Raw genomic sequence first — 17,388 nt, 5'->3', positions numbered from 1 at the left:
AAAAATTCACGGTTTTCAAGTTTTAACTGCTGAAAATAAACTTGTCGAGAATGAAAGGCAACAAAAAAAAAAAGTTTATAGTTTCGAAATCAATTTGTTTTCTGTCTTCCTCAATTTGCAGTAACACGCCTATATACCACGATTTACATGTTCAATACTATACAATTCTATTTTATTTTTTTCATTATTTTTCAAATATTTGTTTACCATCAGACATTGATCAAACAAATCGGAAAGAAATTTTCTTTCTTTTTTGACTTATTTCATTTCATTCATAGGCACTTTTGCACATGAATCTTCCAATTTCCTTTCTTGTTTGTTTGTACTTTTTTTCCTACTCATCCTTTAAAAAAACTTACATGCAAAAGTTTTTTTTTCATGCCTTTTTTTTCAATCATTTACAACAAGAATGAACTGAAATTACACGAATGTGAACAGAAAAGTTTTCCATTGAAACTTCCAAAATAAAAAAAAAAATGTTTTTTGATACTTTGTTATACAATTGGGTGATTACTTAAGAATTTGGACTTTGTTTGTTATTGAAATCCATAACGGTCAAACTATTTTTGAAATTCATTTTTTGATCGTAGTTGCTTGACCTTCAATTTGTTTACAATTTTCAAACAATTGCAAAAGAGGTTTTATCAAATTAAGCTTTGAATTCTACTTTAATTAAGGTGATTTAATGCTTAATTAAAGCAAAGTAAAATCCTTAAGCTGTTGCAAATCATCTGCAGTTCAAATTCATTAGTTTTATTAGAGATTTTTCTAAAAAAGTTTCAAAAACAAACCAAACATCCAAATTTTTTAGTAATCAACCCAAACTATACGTCATCCAAGAATTTATAGAAAATCGTGCAGAGGTCGTGTCACTTTTTTTACTGTATACATATAAATACTTCTGTGTCAATTATTTGTCAGATTTAAAGTTACTTTCAATAGTCGGAAGAAAAGCACCATTGATAATGCATTGTTACCAATATTCCGTTTATATGTTTTTTAATATTATTTTTTTTAAAAAAAGATTTTTTTTATATATATTTTCAAAATGATATATTTTATAAATGGAAGAATAGAATTTTGTGAATGGAGCAGAAGTTTTAAAAAAATGAGAAAAGATAAATTTCATTACTGTTGCAATTATTTAATGTAAAGATTTTTTTAGTATTCAAGGAATCATTGAATTTTAATTAATTTGAAGAGCTTTTTAAAGATAAAAGCTCGGATTTGAAAAGTTTGTCTTATTTTGAGTTTAAAGAGATTTTGGAGATTGTTATGGATTGAATTGATCCATAACAATCCCTAAAATTCTCAAAAATTCTAGATAAATCAATATTTCAAAAACTTTAATTTTGAATTTGTACTTAAAAAGAAATTTAATCTACCATTTAATGGAATAATTTTAGCAAACTAAAAAAAGCATTTTTTATATTTTTTGATTTGATACAAAATATACCTATTGAAAAATTAGAAAATTATATAAGGATATAAACAAAAATTAGTAGAGTTTGAAAAAAAAAAAATCAACATAAAAGCAATTTGAATCTCATTTGTCGTAACTTAGAAAATGAAAAACAAAAAAAAAATGATTGTGAGCTGAAAAATATTTTTTAAAAAAAGAATTTTTTTCTCTTAAATTTCAGCTTCCTTTGTGTGATAGAATTTTTCAAAAATATTAAGAAAAAAATATTTGAAATTTATAAAAAAAAAAAAAATGAAATATGATTACCTTAAAATGCCCAATGCTAAATTTAATTAATTAACTAACTCTGTAAAAGTTCAAGACAAACTTGTGCCCAGTGAATTCTCTTGAAAGTGTTTTAATGCACAAAATTTTTAATTATTTTGTTGAATTTTGGTTCAATTTTCAACAATTTATTTTAGGTTAACCTTTTTTACAATATACTTTTATGTAAATAAAATGCCATTATCAGCCATTCACTGCATAAGGAATAAACAATTTACCACAAAAAATGTTAATTTTTAGCAATTAGATTATTTCTAAGTAAAAATTTAAATATTTGCCTTAATTAAATTTTACATTATTCATTAAATTTACTTTTTTCCCTCTCGATTAGTTTAACTTAGAGATTTTTTGATAAAAAATTTTAATTTTATTTTGAATTTTTTAGATTTATTATTTTTATTTTTGAAAAAAAAAAGAACTTAGATTAATGAGCTTAAGTCTCACACTTAATTTTATTATTTTGTAATCAAAATTATCAAAATAAGAAAGAATGAACAAAAAAAAATTAATAAAGTTAATTTGAAGAAAATTTATGATTTTTTATTATTTTTAACTTGCAATTTTCAAATTTTTAATTGATTTTTAAATTCAATTCATTTTTTAGATCAAATCCAAAGATTTTAATTTTCATTTTCAGTGTAAATTTGTCGAAAACTGAGCACAAAGCCAAAGTCCTTCCCTAAAAGCACAAAGCTATCTCCAATAAATTGGGCAAACTACTTCCATATATACCAAAATAATTTAAAATCTACAAAACCTGACTCAATTTTACATGAAGTGGACTTTCTAATGCTTATTCCATAAACGGTTGTACTTAAATTGACTAGAATAAATCATAAAGATTGATCGTCGTCAACAACACGCTTAAAACCTCTTTCCTTGGTTAGTGAGAGGCTTTACCTATTGCCCTCTATGTCTTCACATTGTAGAACCTAAAATCCTTCCAATATTTGGTCATCATAGGTGAATGACTTAACAAAACAAAAGTGTTTCAAACTAGCTTTTTACTTAAAATTATCATCAATCTATAAGTTATTGAGAGCAGAAGAAAAGCCCACTCATGTAAAATTTAAAGATAACTTCCAAAAAAAAGATATTCTTCCACAAGAAACTAAATTATTTAAATAGGCAAAAAATTTTGTTTTCCTTCTTTTGCATAAATGAGCAAGAAATTGAGGTGTGCCTTTTTTGAAACAAAAAATTTAAGAAAATAATTAAGTAAAAATGAAGAGAATAACTTAAAAAACATGATAAATACTTAGTCGATAATTATTGATATATACTAATTAATTTTAAATAGTTCAATGAGATGAAGTAAAATAAACAAAAATTTATTGATGTAAAATAGATGACTAAAATGTGTTGTGTGACGCTTTAAGGAAAGAAAGGAAGTTAAATTATGTCGATGGCAATTTTCAATAATATGACAGGGATAAGTGGATGGAATGCAATAATATAAAATTGAAATTTGCCATAAGTAGTAGACAAAGCGTAAAAATTAGTTTATGATAACTGATGTAATTGCTTGTTAAGTTAATGAAAGTGAAAATTAAAATACAATTCAAAACATAAACAGATGAATAAAAAATTATAAATATATAAATTGCTTGTTTTCTTCTTGATATTTATGTTTTAGTTGTAATTATTTACTGATGATGATAACTTAAATTCCAATTTGTAAATCAAGAGTCAAATATAACCTTTGATATGTCAATAGTGCAGTAAGTAATCTCCAAAGCAAATATAATCGAAAATTTTACTATATTTACCTAATAAACGTCTGAATCATAGTCTGATAAGTTCCAATATATAACTAAATATGCAATTACTCACTGATACATCTTGTTAGGTCGAAGGTTAAATTGTAAATGAAAATAATAATGAACTTTGCAGCAATTAAGGGATGTAAAACTACAAATTTGAAGGGAAATAAAATACGAATTCGCTCTAATTTGAATTGAAAATCTTATTTACCGTTACAAAACCGTCTTAGTTAATTGAAGTTTGATATCTCACCTATCTACCTTCATCCACAATAGATAGAGCTCAGCTTAACTATTAATATATAAATTAGATATATATTTCTTAGTTACAGTTTATTAATTAATAGAAGTGCAACAAAAGGGATTTGTTATTACATATTTTTTTATCAGTTTATACAGTTATTAAACTTCCAACGATCACAAATCGTTTCATAATATATTGAATATGTTGAAAATTAATGAAAAACAGCATTTATAAGAATTCATTATTACTAATTGATTTCTCTACATAAATGTTACATAATCCATTAAAAGGAATAAACGATATACTCAAAATAAATGTCCTAAACACTTTAAAATAAAAACAAAAAAATTAATAAACATCGTTTATAGATTAAACCTTAGTATAAATCTCAGCTTCCATTTCCATCAATCTTTTATCACATTTTTTCCATTATGGATTATTTAACTTGCACGACAGATGCTGTCAGGACCGATACCAAATTCAAATGAATCATTCTGCATGTGACCTTGATTCTCGGCAACTAAATTATCCACAAGATTTGATTCCACTTTGCACTTTTCTGATTCGTTCTGAAAAAATTGATAATGTTTGAGTATAAATAGGAAAAATTGAAAATTCAATGCTTACTGAAGTCCTTGGACTCCAAAGTGATATCTCATGATCAATGCCAGACGTTGCAATTAAAGGAAGTGTCGGATGGGGCTGTACACAATTAACAATTGCTTTATCTGACTTATAAACCCCTCTCAAAATGTTAGTCTTTCTTTCCCACATGTAAAAGTTTCCTGGAAGTAAAAAGTAGTTGTATAATCTATAGAACCAACAAGGAATCACAGGCAGTTACCATCATCAGATCCAGCCACAATAAATTCCCCATTTTGTCCAAAGAAATTTGCTTCCTTAATATCAGTTTTCGTATTACAATGACCAATGTATCGTTGACTATAGTCTTTTGCTGCATTTCTCCAGTACTAAAATTGACAAGATAGACATCAATCAATTAGAATGACCGGCAAAAACATTTTGTTATCATAAAATACACTTACAAGTTCTTTTTCTGATAATTTTTCAGGGTTTGAGTCACGACTAGGCGTTGCACGATTACTCAATGCTTGATTAATATCTTGTTCTAACATTCTTACACTCTGATCAGTTTCATGTGATGCAAATCTCATTTTAAGTTCTCTCAAGCAGTCGTTACTGAGTGTCAATTGATTAATCTCATAAAGTGATCGAGCTAATCGGAAGTGAGCTTTGATATAATGTGGATCTAAATGTAAAGCACGATGACAATCACGTAATGCCTCATAAACATCACCAAGATATTTTCTACGCATTAATGCTGTTGCACGATTGAGATAAAGGACTGGATTATTTGGTGCAATTTGTATAGCTTCTGTATACTTTCGAATAGCTTGAATATAATTTTCATATTCTAAAAGCTCATTGCCTGAAGTCAAACAAATAAATTTGTTCTGCTAACAAGCAATTAATGGAATCAGCTTTTTTGATCATTCTTCATTACGGTGATTTTGGAACAGGTTCAGGAGGTAATCGTGGCAAATTTAGGTAAACTGGCTGTTCTGCTTTATCAATGTCAAACAAATAAATTTGTTCTGCACCATAATTAACAAGCAATTCATTTCCATTTGGACTAAAAGTCACATATGTAATGGTTTTATTAGCGTTGTCTGTGAGATTTTGAAGATGTCCTGGTGCATAATATTGCACACAATCCTTTGTTAAATTATCAACTCCATCACTTCCATTTTGCATCAATGATATCATTCGGCGATCATAAATACGAGCATAACAATCATTACAGCCAATAGCAATCTGTTCTGGTCTTCGTGGATTTACAGCAACACATTTTGTTTCCACATATTCTTGATGATTTTTCAAATCAATCAAAACAATTTTGGCATCGGAATGACATGTGTGTGGCTCACGTAAATCAATTTGAAAGATACTTCCATCTTCAGATGACGAGAAGAAAACTGAAGGCAATTCCGGTGCAACAGCGATTCTTTTAACTCTCGACTGATGACAACGACATTTAAAGATTGGATCTTCTGGATGATGAAGATCGTAGGCGAACAAACAATGATCAGCAGCACCAGTGACAATTTGATTATCATTACTTTTTGGAAGGAACTTGACTGAAAATATATTTCCTCTATGTGGCGTTTGAAAGCTAGTTATAGCTTTATTTCGATAAGGATCCCATAAGAAAACCTGTAGATCATCACTTGCTGATGCCAATATATTTCCTTTTGTATTAAATTCTAAACAATTTACGCATCCATCATGTCCATGTAATTTCTTTTGTAAATCCAATCGGTCAATAAATGTATCAAAAGTTTGAAGATTTTTCAACTGGATGTTCTTGTTATTAATCTCACGATTTCTCAAGATTTCAATTAAATTCATATTTTTTTTATGATCTGTAATTAAAATACACGTACATTGTAGTTAATATTAAGCAAACTCATCAGAAAAATCTAATAAAAATTTTATAAAAATAGAAAATATTTTTAAATCAATTTTATCATGCTTTGCTGGTCAATTCCTTCGTGATTTCGTACCTTCACTTTTCAATGTTCTAAAAAATAACTATGTTCTTCGATTAGATGTTGATTATCATCCTTAAAATCTTTTAAAATATCAAAAATTTGGAGAGAAGAAGAACTTTGTTTTGAAATAAACAGCAAGGATGTAGCACTACAAAATTGTGTTTACTTTCTATCAGAAATCTATATTCGAGTGTCCAATTCTTGTGAATTAATTGTGTTATGCAACAATCAGTCAAATTAAAATTTCAAAAATATTTTCACCGTTTACTATGATCTTTAATTTTTCTATTTTTATCCAAAGACTTAAATGATTGAAAGAAAAATATGTCATAAAATTTTCATGAATTTCCTTGGAAAATTTAGTTGTTTTGACATATTACTCATACATGAATAATGAATGACTTCAAAATAGAATGGGATTGTTTTACAACTTAAGCTGGGAAATTTGTAAGGAAGAGAGGAGGAGGAGGAGGAGGTCTAAGAAATCATTGTTTTCTGTTACGTAATATGTAAATAGCCACAAATTGGCCAACAGTTCCTTCATTTAATTTGAAAACCATTCAAATGACTCTCAAACACAACAGAACATTACAAATGTTTTTTCAAATCTGACATAAAACAATACAAATGTTTATTAAATGAGACTAATTTGCTGTTGTATTGTTTTCAAAAAGCTCAAAACTTTGTCTTGAGCTTTTAATAACCAATCAATAAACATTTCTGTTTAAAATCTCAATTTAAAATTTCAATCCGTAACCTTTCATCCAAAATGAAAATTATTCAAAGCTATTGACTGAAAAGTTTTTTTCAATTTTAATCCTTCTTGTTACTGAGAAATGGATATAAAAGAGCAGACAGAGGAATAGTAATTATCAGTTTAGAAATTAAATTGAAGCAATTAACAGGTGAAAATTAGGAAGCTCATAATGGATATAGACGTATTTAAAATTCCACTGATGGTCCTCAAGTTCAATGGAGTTTGGATAACAAAGGATTCCTCGATTTACTACATTATATACTCAGTCATCATGCAATTTCTATTCACATATGCATTCACATTCCTCATGGGAATGTACATAATTGATGTTACAGGAGTTTTAGACTTTGCGGATCAGTCATCTTACTTCTTCACGTATCTTGTGTGTACATTCAAGTGCATAAACATTTACATCCAAATTGATGACTTAGTTGACCTTTTTGATGAATTAAAGGATTGCATTGATGAATTTGGACTTGATAAATCCTACAAAAAGCACATCCAACAAGCAAATATGTTTGTTAAGTTCTTTTGGGTCGCTTCTTTTACAACAGTTTTTTTCGGTGGCTTTATTCCATTCTTTTCGGGTAGACTTGCATACCCAATGTGGTTCCCATACAACTTAGACAATCGATTCCTTTTCTACATGTCTGTATTCTATCAATGGATTGGAACAATCTGTTACTCAGCAGCAAATGTCATGATGGACATGATTCCTGTTTTATTTATGTCGTATTTCATTGCCATGTTTGAGCACATTGGTGATCGATTGGAACTAATCACAAAGCAGGATGAAGGAAGTGAGGAGAGAATTGATAACAAAAAGGAACTGCTTATTTGCATCAAATATCAGCAGACGGTCATCAAGCTTGTCAGGAAGATTGAAAAAATGTTTTCATTTATAATATTTGTGCAAGGCTTGTTCTCATCAATCATCCTGTGCATGATCTCTTTCGCACTGACAATGGTTCATCTTCCTGAAGATGCAAGCATATTCATGAAATTGACAACCTATATGGCGTCCATGACTAGTCAAATATTTATTCCATGCTTTTATGGAACTAAGCTGAGATTGACTTATGACAGAATTGCTGTTACCTTATTTCACTGTGATTGGATGTATGAAGATAGAGAATTCAGGAAAATTGTTGAGTTTGTTATGGAAAATTCAAAGACACCAATGAGAATTGTGGCTATTGGATTTGTGAAGATTGATTTGACCAATTTTGGTTCCATTTGTAATTCAGCTTATTCACTTTTCAGTGTTTTAAGGAGAACTCGTTAGGGATATAGAATTAAATGATTTGTTATGGAAAAACAGATAATTATGTGATGTATTGGGTATTTTAATGATGAAATAAAGTTGAAATAATTAGGTTTTATTTATTTTATTTATATTTTTAAGCATCCTGTTCAAAACGTTACAATTGTTTCTTGGAAATACTGTTGTACAGTTTTAGATATAGGTAAATCAAATAGCCTTGCTCCGTTTTGATGCTTTAATACATGGTATCCTCTGTATTAATCCTTTGATGGTTGTAAATACTAAATTTATAAATAAATCATAGACTACCATAGAATTTAAAGTTCTAAAACAAAGCGAAAATTGCATAAAATTTTCATCGTCAATCAAAAAATCACTTTATTATGAAATGTGTGGAACATCACCAGAAACATTTTAAAATGACAAAGTTTTAGACATTCAGCTCATCAATAATAAACTAGGAAATTTTAAACTTTTTAAGCTAGAAAATATTCATTTGTATGTGATTTAAGCAAATTTTCGGGTTCGTTCTCTGGAAAAATAAGGGGTTCATTCGGAAATGACGGATATAAATTTTTGACAGACATACAGATACAGCATGGACCTATTCTGTGTGTCTGAGATAACAATTTAAACAGAATTTTGAATTTTTCAGAACCTTACAAATTAATTCCTCTTATCAAAACATTTGCATGGTTCTAGTTGATTATACTAAATTCAAACATTTGAAAACCGTTAAAAATTTTAAATTCCAATTAGCTTTTTCGATTCAGAAGTAGCTAAATGTCATACTCTGGTCAAATTGTAAATTATTAATAGCTTTCATAACAATTCGAAAACTGAGGAAGGCAAACTTTTTATGAATCAATCAAAAATAAATTCTTTGACAGTAACTGTCTAACATGCTTGAAGCAATAAGGTTCAAATTCAATCGTTTAGATATTCAATTAGTTCCAAAACTAATTAGATATAAAAGGACATGACTAATAAAGTCATTAAGCAGTTTAATAGGAGGTGTCAAGCAGTTAATAAGTGAAATTAAAAAGCAATTGTTCACAATGGATATAGGATTTTTCAAAATTCCACTAAAATTAACAAAATTTCTTGGAATTTGGGTAAAGAAGGATGATTCTGTGTATTATCTAGCCTATGCTATGTTTATGCAGTTTATATTCATCTATGCATTTACATTTATGATGGGAATGTATATCGTAAATGTCTCGGACATCATCGATTTTGCAGATCAGTCGTCATCCTTCTGTACCTATTTAGTGTGTAGTGTGAAATCAATCAATGTATTTTTCCAAATTGACAAATTGGAAGCAAACTTTCGAGAACTAAGGCAATGCATTGAGCATTACGGAACTCCCGAATCTTATAAGAATCATGTTAACAAGGCATACAAGCTTCTGAAAATGTATTGGGCAGCAACATTCTTCACTGTATTTTATGCAGGCTTTATTCCATTCTTTTCTGACCGCCTGGCATATCCAATGTGGTTTCCATACAGCTTAGAAGTTCCTACTTTATACTACATATCAGCATTCTATCAATGGATTGGAACTGTATTATATTCAACAGCAAATGTAATGATGGACATGATGCCTGTTTTATTTATTGCATATTATATTGCCTTGTTTGAGAATATCGCTGATAGATTACAAGCTATAAAGAAGCAGAAAGTTGTTAATGGAAAGAAGATATTTGACAACAAAAAGGAACTGATTACTTGTATTCACTATCAATTAAAAGTAATTGAGCTCGTCCGCAAAACTGAGAATATTTTTTCCGTCGTAATTTTCATTCAAGGATTATTTTCATCTGTAATTTTATGCACATCAAGCTTTGCCTTAACAATGCTAGTTTTTCCTAAAGACGTTGATTTAATAACGAAATTTACATCCTATATGATGGCAATGGTCTCACAAATCTTTATACCATGCTATTATGGAACTGAATTAAAGCTTGCATATGATAAAATTTCCGACGCTTTATTTCATTCTGAATGGATGTATGAGGATAAAGAAACAAGAAAAATTATTTCCTTTATCATGGAACATTCAAAGGAACCGATAAAAATTGTCGCATTTGGAATTGTGAAAATTGATTTGGCTAATTTTGGAACAATCTGTAACTCAGCATATTCACTGTTTAGTGTTTTTAAGAGAACAAATTAATTTGCTGTTTTAGATCTTTAATTTTGTTAAGTTTAAAAAGTTAAAAACCTTACAAATGTTACTAAATTATGCTGTTGTATTGTTTTGGAACATATTTTGAGCTTTAAGGATGTTTTGCTGTTGTATTGTTTTCAATGCGAATAAAGTAAGCTTAAATGACATCATTTGGATCCAAATCGAATCTTTCGTTAGTCCACAAGCTGTCTAATTCCTGCATTACCTCATTTGGAATATCAAAGTCTAAATTAATATTTTCCAATAAATGTTTTCTTGAACTAGATTTTGGAATAATTGCGATGTCTCTCACATTTGCCCATCGTAAGAGAACTTGAGACGATGATCTATTTAAATCCTGTGCAATCTTCATAACAGTTTCATGATTTCTTAGTGAACTGATGCCACTTGTTCCTAATGATGAGTAAGCTTGTAACAAAATTCCATTTCTTCTGCAATAATCAAGGAGCTCCAAATCATAACAAAGTGGATGAAATTCGACTTGATTTACTGCGGGAACTACATCACTAACTGTTTTTAAATCCTCTAAATGACGAATTATAAAGTTTGACACTCCAATGGACTTTATTAAGCCTTGCTCCTTGAATTTTGATAAAGCTTTCCATGCTTCATGTCTGTACTTTAAGACATCCGTTGAATTATCTGGTAGTCCTTCGATTCCAGGCCAATGAATAAGCATCAAGTCTAAATAGTCAGTTTGAAGTTTTCTAAGGGATTCATTTACTATTCTTAGATAATCATCTTCAGTTTTATATTCAATTGATGGTTCTGTAGATGAAGCAGAGGTAAGAATGTGTGAATTGTAGATTTTAGATCTACTTACCGAATTTAGAAGTTATGAAGATATCCTTTCTTGTCAGATTGTATTTCGCAAATGATTTTTTAAATGCTAAGCCTAAAAATTCTTCATTTCTATAGTTTTCAGCTGTGTCAAATAATCGATATCCAACTGATAGTGCATCATCAATGACTTGGTTTGTAAATTCAGTTCCTTTGATCAAATATGTTCCTACTGTATTTATAAAACGTTTTTCAAAGTTAATTATAGTTGATTTAAGTTATTTCCTACTCACATCCAATCTGTGGTATCTTAAAACCCGTATTCAATGTAAAGGGACTAGCTATCGAGCATTTTAAGCCAATAAAAATTAATAAAATTAACTTCAACAGCATGTTTATTTGTAGAATTAATTATCTTTTAATTAGTAGACTTTTAATATTATTAACATATTTTTAGCGTTCTTTTGCAAAACATGGATTGTTCATAAATCTATTTTACAGCATCAAATGACCAATAATTAAAAAAATGTTTTAAAACCTGTCAAATGTTTGTAATTTTATCTGTTGTAAGGTTTTCAATTTTGAAATGTCAAGATAAATTTAAAAATTTTGTGTATCCTGCATAATTTAATAATATTAATTTAAATCACATCATGTGGATTCCAATCTAATCTTTCTTCCCCCATATTATCTAAAGTATCCATTAAATTCTTTGGAATGTCAAAGTCTAAGTTCATATTGTCAACCAAGTGATCTCTTGAACTTGCTTTTGGAATGATAGCAACATCTCTTAAGATTGCCCATCGTAACAAAACCTGTGATGTAGATTTATCAAGTTCCTTTGCAACATCTTTCACGACACTATGATTTCTCAATGATCGATCACCACTGGTTCCCAAAGATGAATAAGCTTGCAATAAAATTCCGTTCTTCTTACAATAATCAAGTAGCTCCAAATCGAAGCATAGTGGATGGTACTCAACTTGATTTAATGCCGGAATCACTTCACATTCTTTCTTCAGTTCCTCTAAATGACGAATTAAAAAGTTTGAAACCCCAATTGATCTGATTAAGCCTTGTTCCTTGAACTTAGATAATGCTTTCCATGCATTGTGCCTGTATGTAATCACATCCTTGGACCTATTAGATAATCCATAAACTCCGGGCCAGTGAAGTAGCATCATGTCCAAATAGTCTACTTGTAAATTCTTTAACGACTCTTGAACTAATTTATGATAGTCTTCTTCAGTTTTATAATCAGTTGATGGAACTGTCAATGAATAAATTTGATTATTTTAAAAACTGGATGTCATGCAATATGCATACCAAATTTTGTAGTAATAAAAATATCTTCACGTTTCAAGTTATGCTTTTCTAACATTTTCTTGAATGCAGCGCCTAAATACTTTTCATTATTGTACATATGAGCGGTATCAAACAGACGATAACCAGCACCGAGTGCTTCATCTACGACTTTATCCGTAAAATCAGTTCCTTTTATCAAATAAGTTCCCACTTGAAATAAAAACGTGTAAAAATATTAATTAAAGCATCAATTTCATGTTGATAGATGATATTTTCTCCTTACATCCAATCATTGGAATCTTATAGCCAGTATTTAATGTAAATTCTTCAGCCATAATACTGTTTAACTATATAATTTAATTAAAATGTATTTGTAAACAAACTTTTTACGACTTGGTTTTATTTCGGGTGCGCAAATTTTATTAACGGTGAAAAAGTATTTGAAAAAATTTAACAAGAAAGCTTAGCTTTTAAAGTAAAGTTGTTAGATTTTAGAGCGCATTTCACATTCCTTTCCTGATTATTGCTTATTTTAATGTTCTAAAATTGTACAATTTATTTTAAAATAAAAGATTTTAAACGATTTTATAGAATTTAAAATGAATTTTATCTCTTCAGAGAAGTCGCCGCTTTTAAATTAAAAAGTTGTATCATCTCAGTATTATTTTAAAAAGAATAAAGAAAAAACGGTTTTCATACAACCTCTGCAGTGCCTAATTGCTACAAGTTCTATTATAATCAGATTATTAAACAGCATACAGGACAGCCAACAGCCCAAAGTGAAATATATTAAATAAAACTCTACAAAAAGTTTAGAAAAGAAGGTATACACACGAATTTTACTGTCATTCGCATTGTTTTGAAAAAAACTTTAAAATTCATTTTTACCCAGCTCATTAATTATAGTGAAAATATCATAAATGTGTTGTAAAAATGAACGCGGAAATATTGCATCAGGATATACAAAATTTGCTCGAGTTATTTGCAAAAAATTATTATAAAGCCAACGACAATTCAACAAATGTAAGAATTTTCACAAATTTTTCAATATTTCTCATGAAAATCCTTTGTTTGGCAGTGGATTAGTGTATATGATTAAGTTTATTTTAGTGAAGTAATGCAATTAATTCAAACATGTTTGATAATAATAGTTAATCCCGTGAAAATAGCAATAATTTAAATTTTAAGGATTCTACGCAATAAAATTAATTTATAACAAAGACAAACAGAATGAAACAATTTAGACACAAAATTTCTACTGTATTATGTCCAAATTGGATGTTGAGGAATGCCGGAAATGAGCATTTACAGTGAATTTCAATGTGAGAAAAAAAAGAAATTGGGTCAAAAGTAAACTTTTCATTTCTACTATGATAATGTGGCACTATCGCTTGCCTGTAAACATAACATTTCCACATGATATGCTGCATAAGATAGGCTGTTTGTTGACAATCTTCTTCTTTTATCAATATTCATGCTGATTGACCCGAAATATTATCAAACAATTATTACTCATTATCCAACATTTAATTGCATGACTTACTAACTTGCCAACAGTATGTCCATCTGTGCATGACCAATAAAAATAGCAATTTTATTTTATCTACTTTTAGACAAATGATATTATGCAAAAATGTTTGGTTTTGATGAAAATAGACTATAATGTTGTGGAAATATCAAATAATCTAGGAGAACTATCATCAAGATATCCATCATCAATTCTTATACCAGAATATGAGCATCAACATATTAATAATCCAATAAATAATTCAAATACAAATCGACAAGAAACGATTTACGAAAGTATATACGATGCGAATAAACTAAGGGATCTTATCAATAAAGCTCGCATCGCGCGGTAAGTTATAATATACACAATTGTACTTACAGATTACAACATTTTAAGCGCCATACAGATAATACTACGTATATGTCAATGAAAAAAGAAATTAAAAAAAAAAATTTATTACAAATTACTTTTTCAGATGTCGTGGACGATTTCCGATGCCTGTAATATTATATCGCGGAAAATATATTTGTCGTTCAGCGACACTTTCTGGCGGTGCTGAAATGTTTACTCGTAGTGGGATTGATTATTTTTTAGGTGAAAATTCGACCGTAAAGCCACCACTCGATGATGACGCCTACGAGGCACAAGAATCATCACTCAATCAAGATGATACAACGTATTCCGAGGAAAGAAATTGGCTTTATGATCGTGTACGAAGTCAAGACATTAAATTGTTGAGAGCGCTTAATGTAGAAACTATAGTTGACCTCATGGTCGAGAAGAAAAAAGTGAAATATATGGTGAACGTAACGTCATCAGAGAAGGTCGATAAGGAGAAACGATATCAAGATTTTAACCTGGTTTCATTGCCTTATCCAGGCTGTGAGTTCTTCGAAAAATTTCGAAGTAAGTCAACCGTCATTTCAAATTTAAAAAATAACGATAAATTGAAATTTAAATTTTAAGTGAACCGAAACGAATTGAACTCAATTTAATTTACTTTTTAGGCAATAATTATTCTGGTGGCGGTCTGCTTTTTGATTGGTCACAAAAGGCTAATGATGCTGAACTTTGTGTGCCTGAAGACAGTGTATCATCTCAGATTAACATTGATTGGGAGAAGTACAGAACTTGGGATCTTGTTCAAATAACACAAAATTACATGAAACTGTTGCTGAAATATATACAAGACAACAGTTCTGGATTGCTTATACATTGTATTTCGGGTATGCTCTTATCATTTATTTATTTTAATGAATGACTTACTGATATTTTTTTGATTGTTGATATTTTTAGGATGGGATCGGACACCTTTGTTTGTTTCTTTGTTAAGGCTTTCATTATGGGCAGACGGTGTCATTCATCAGTCTTTAAATCCTATGCAAATATTATATTTTACTATAGGTAATTATCTCTTTGTCTTATCTCATCCAAATTAATTGTAACATTTCTTTATGTCGATTTAGCTTACGATTGGTTCCTTTTTGGTCACAATTTACCTGATAGAATACAGAAGGGCGAGGAGATATTTTTCTTTTGTTTCTATGCTCTCAAATATTTAATGGAAGACGAATACTCGATTGCTGCACAGAGGTAATTTAATTAGTTATTTTTTGGTGCATTTTTCATGACAACATCCAAGTTACAAGATTTGAAAATGCATAGACATATCTCAAATATTGATTGCACTCAGAGTTTGTTATTTAAATACAAAACCTATCAATCAGTCATCATTATTTTAGATTCCGAAGTAGCAAGCAAAGTAGTAGTGGAAGTAGTTCAATAGGAGTGATACGAACAGATAGTGATGTATTTGATGGAATGCTTTTTGATGGTGATAGTCGAGGGTCTAGTATATCATTAAACTCAACATGCAGTGCTCGAAGTCAACAAGATCAGAATTTGGCAACGTCTTCGAATGGAGCACATGATGACAACAATGCGAATGGGTAAGACAAAATGAAAGATTAAGCCTTATGATGATTACATATTATGTTCCAATTACAGCTGGGTTCAAGGGTCAGATGGAAATAACAGTTTCACCCTTTTTTCATCAGTCGAAAGTGTAACAAATATGCTAAATGTTTCACCTCAACTGCAAAGGAGGTAAAAATTCAAAATCCGTTAAAAATTCATAATTCTTAATAAAATTGTATGCTTGCAGGACAAGTCCAATGTCAGTTCCAAAGATATCAGGGGCAAATACAGAGAATAAGAATCATCGACAGAGACAAGAATCAACATCGAGTGTATCAGTTGGAAGTTGGCAAATGATAAGTGGAACGGGAAGTTTAAGAAGTCAAGACTCAAACATCGTTGTCATAAATGAGTATAATCATCATCCATTAATGAATCCAAATAATAACAATACATCAATCAATAATGCATCAAGTCAGACGAATATGTGTTCAACAACTCAACAGAATAGCAGTGGCAGCACACCGACAATTAACGGTTTATCGAATGAACCTAGTACAATTGTTGATGATGATTGTTTTACTGCCAACGATTATTTTGAGAGACGAGAACGATTAAATTCAGTCCGAACGTTATTTTACAATTGTTATAGCTCAACGATTGGATATAAATTTAAAAACGGTCCCGATTCGGCTTTGGGATCATTATTAGGAAATTTTGCTGAGAAAGTTGGATTAACGACGCAGAGGACTCCAATTTGAGAGTAGTTGTGGGAAAATAATGAAATCAAAAAAATACCATATTAAAGACGTCCAAAAGTTATTGCAATTTTGATAAGACTAACCTGTTATCGTTAAATCCTTTTTTCTTTTTTTTATAACTTTTACATTTTAATTAAATTTTAAATTTTCGTTAAGGTATTATATTTTATGTTGTTTCTGTTTTTTGGAGCATTATTTCCATTTCCATTCAATGAATTTGAATTTGTTTAAAGGCATAAAAATTATACTGTGATGGATTAATATATTTTTCAATTGAATGTTCAACAGTTCTTCTAAATTTGAAATTTTTTGACAAAAATTCAGTTTTGAAAATTTGAATTTTTGAAAACCGTTAAAATTTGAATTTCAAAATTCCGTTAAAAGTCCATCACAAAAGAATCAAAATTGAAAATTATTTAATTGACGATAAACGTTCAACGTAAATGTCCTATCAAAATCAAAACTGTGGCCAACAAAAAGAAACCAACAAAGTGTTCCATAATGATATTTCGAAATAAATTATATAATATATTGTGACATAAAGAGGATTTATATAAATTCTGTTTTCAATGATT

General features: G+C 29.3%; 6 protein-coding genes across 7 annotated transcripts; 3 read left to right on the top strand and 3 right to left on the bottom strand.

Annotated features, from left to right (window-relative positions):
* Nucleotides 1-3,824: 3,824 nt before the first annotated feature.
* LOC139098048 (WD and tetratricopeptide repeats protein 1-like) lies at nt 3,825-6,463 on the bottom strand. Its single transcript, XM_070650166.1, is given in 6 exon segments — nt 3,825-4,323; nt 4,382-4,539; nt 4,599-4,725; nt 4,801-5,218; nt 5,220-6,198; nt 6,340-6,463. Coding segments are annotated over 5 exon segments (1,797 nt in total). The 5' UTR covers nt 6,185-6,198; nt 6,340-6,463; the 3' UTR covers nt 3,825-4,194.
* A 790-nt stretch (nt 6,464-7,253) lies between these two features.
* Nucleotides 7,254-8,369, top strand: LOC139098460 (odorant receptor 94b-like). The gene has a single exon (XM_070650676.1). It carries the CDS (start codon nt 7,254-7,256, stop codon nt 8,367-8,369), a length of 1,116 nt encoding a protein of 371 aa, XP_070506777.1.
* A 1,037-nt stretch (nt 8,370-9,406) lies between these two features.
* LOC139098459 (odorant receptor 94b-like) lies at nt 9,407-10,525 on the top strand. Its single transcript, XM_070650675.1, has one exon. The coding sequence runs from the start codon at nt 9,407-9,409 to the stop codon at nt 10,523-10,525; it is 1,119 nt and encodes a 372-aa protein (XP_070506776.1).
* Nucleotides 10,526-10,604: 79 nt separating this feature from the next.
* Nucleotides 10,605-11,598, bottom strand: LOC139098458 (glyoxal reductase-like; the record flags this gene model as incomplete). The annotated part of the gene is made up of 2 exons (XM_070650674.1): nt 10,605-11,308; nt 11,364-11,598. Coding segments are annotated over 2 exons (867 nt in total), but the record flags the coding sequence as incomplete, so codon positions are not given.
* LOC139098050 (glyoxal reductase-like) lies at nt 11,459-13,046 on the bottom strand. Its single transcript, XM_070650168.1, has 3 exons — nt 12,909-13,046; nt 12,647-12,835; nt 11,459-12,590 (listed from the first exon to the last, which is right to left on the bottom strand). The coding sequence occupies exons 1-3, from the start codon at nt 12,958-12,960 to the stop codon at nt 11,962-11,964; spliced, it is 870 nt and encodes a 289-aa protein (XP_070506269.1). The 5' UTR covers nt 12,961-13,046; the 3' UTR covers nt 11,459-11,961.
* Nucleotides 13,047-13,438: 392 nt separating this feature from the next.
* On the top strand, nt 13,439-17,361 carry EDTP (Egg-derived tyrosine phosphatase). 2 transcript variants are annotated; one of them, XM_070650410.1, is made up of 9 exons: nt 13,439-13,648; nt 14,239-14,483; nt 14,611-15,041; nt 15,143-15,361; nt 15,432-15,539; nt 15,602-15,728; nt 15,878-16,084; nt 16,143-16,241; nt 16,300-17,361. In XM_070650410.1, the coding sequence occupies exons 1-9, from the start codon at nt 13,559-13,561 to the stop codon at nt 16,811-16,813; spliced, it is 2,040 nt and encodes a 679-aa protein (XP_070506511.1). In that variant the 5' UTR covers nt 13,439-13,558; the 3' UTR covers nt 16,814-17,361. The 2 variants fall into 2 exon arrangements, with proteins under 2 accessions (XP_070506511.1, XP_070506510.1); XM_070650409.1 differs by having other exon boundaries at nt 15,863-16,084.
* Nucleotides 17,362-17,388: the final 27 nt, after the last annotated feature.

The sequence above is a fragment of the Chironomus tepperi genome, unplaced genomic scaffold (assembly GCF_022539635.2).
Source record: "Chironomus tepperi strain 1889 unplaced genomic scaffold, CSIRO-AGI_Ctep_v1 contig_445, whole genome shotgun sequence".
Taxonomy (NCBI): domain Eukaryota; kingdom Metazoa; phylum Arthropoda; class Insecta; order Diptera; family Chironomidae; genus Chironomus; species Chironomus tepperi.
Note: the sequence above shows the minus strand (reverse complement) of the source record. Positions and strands in the feature narration are given on the sequence as shown.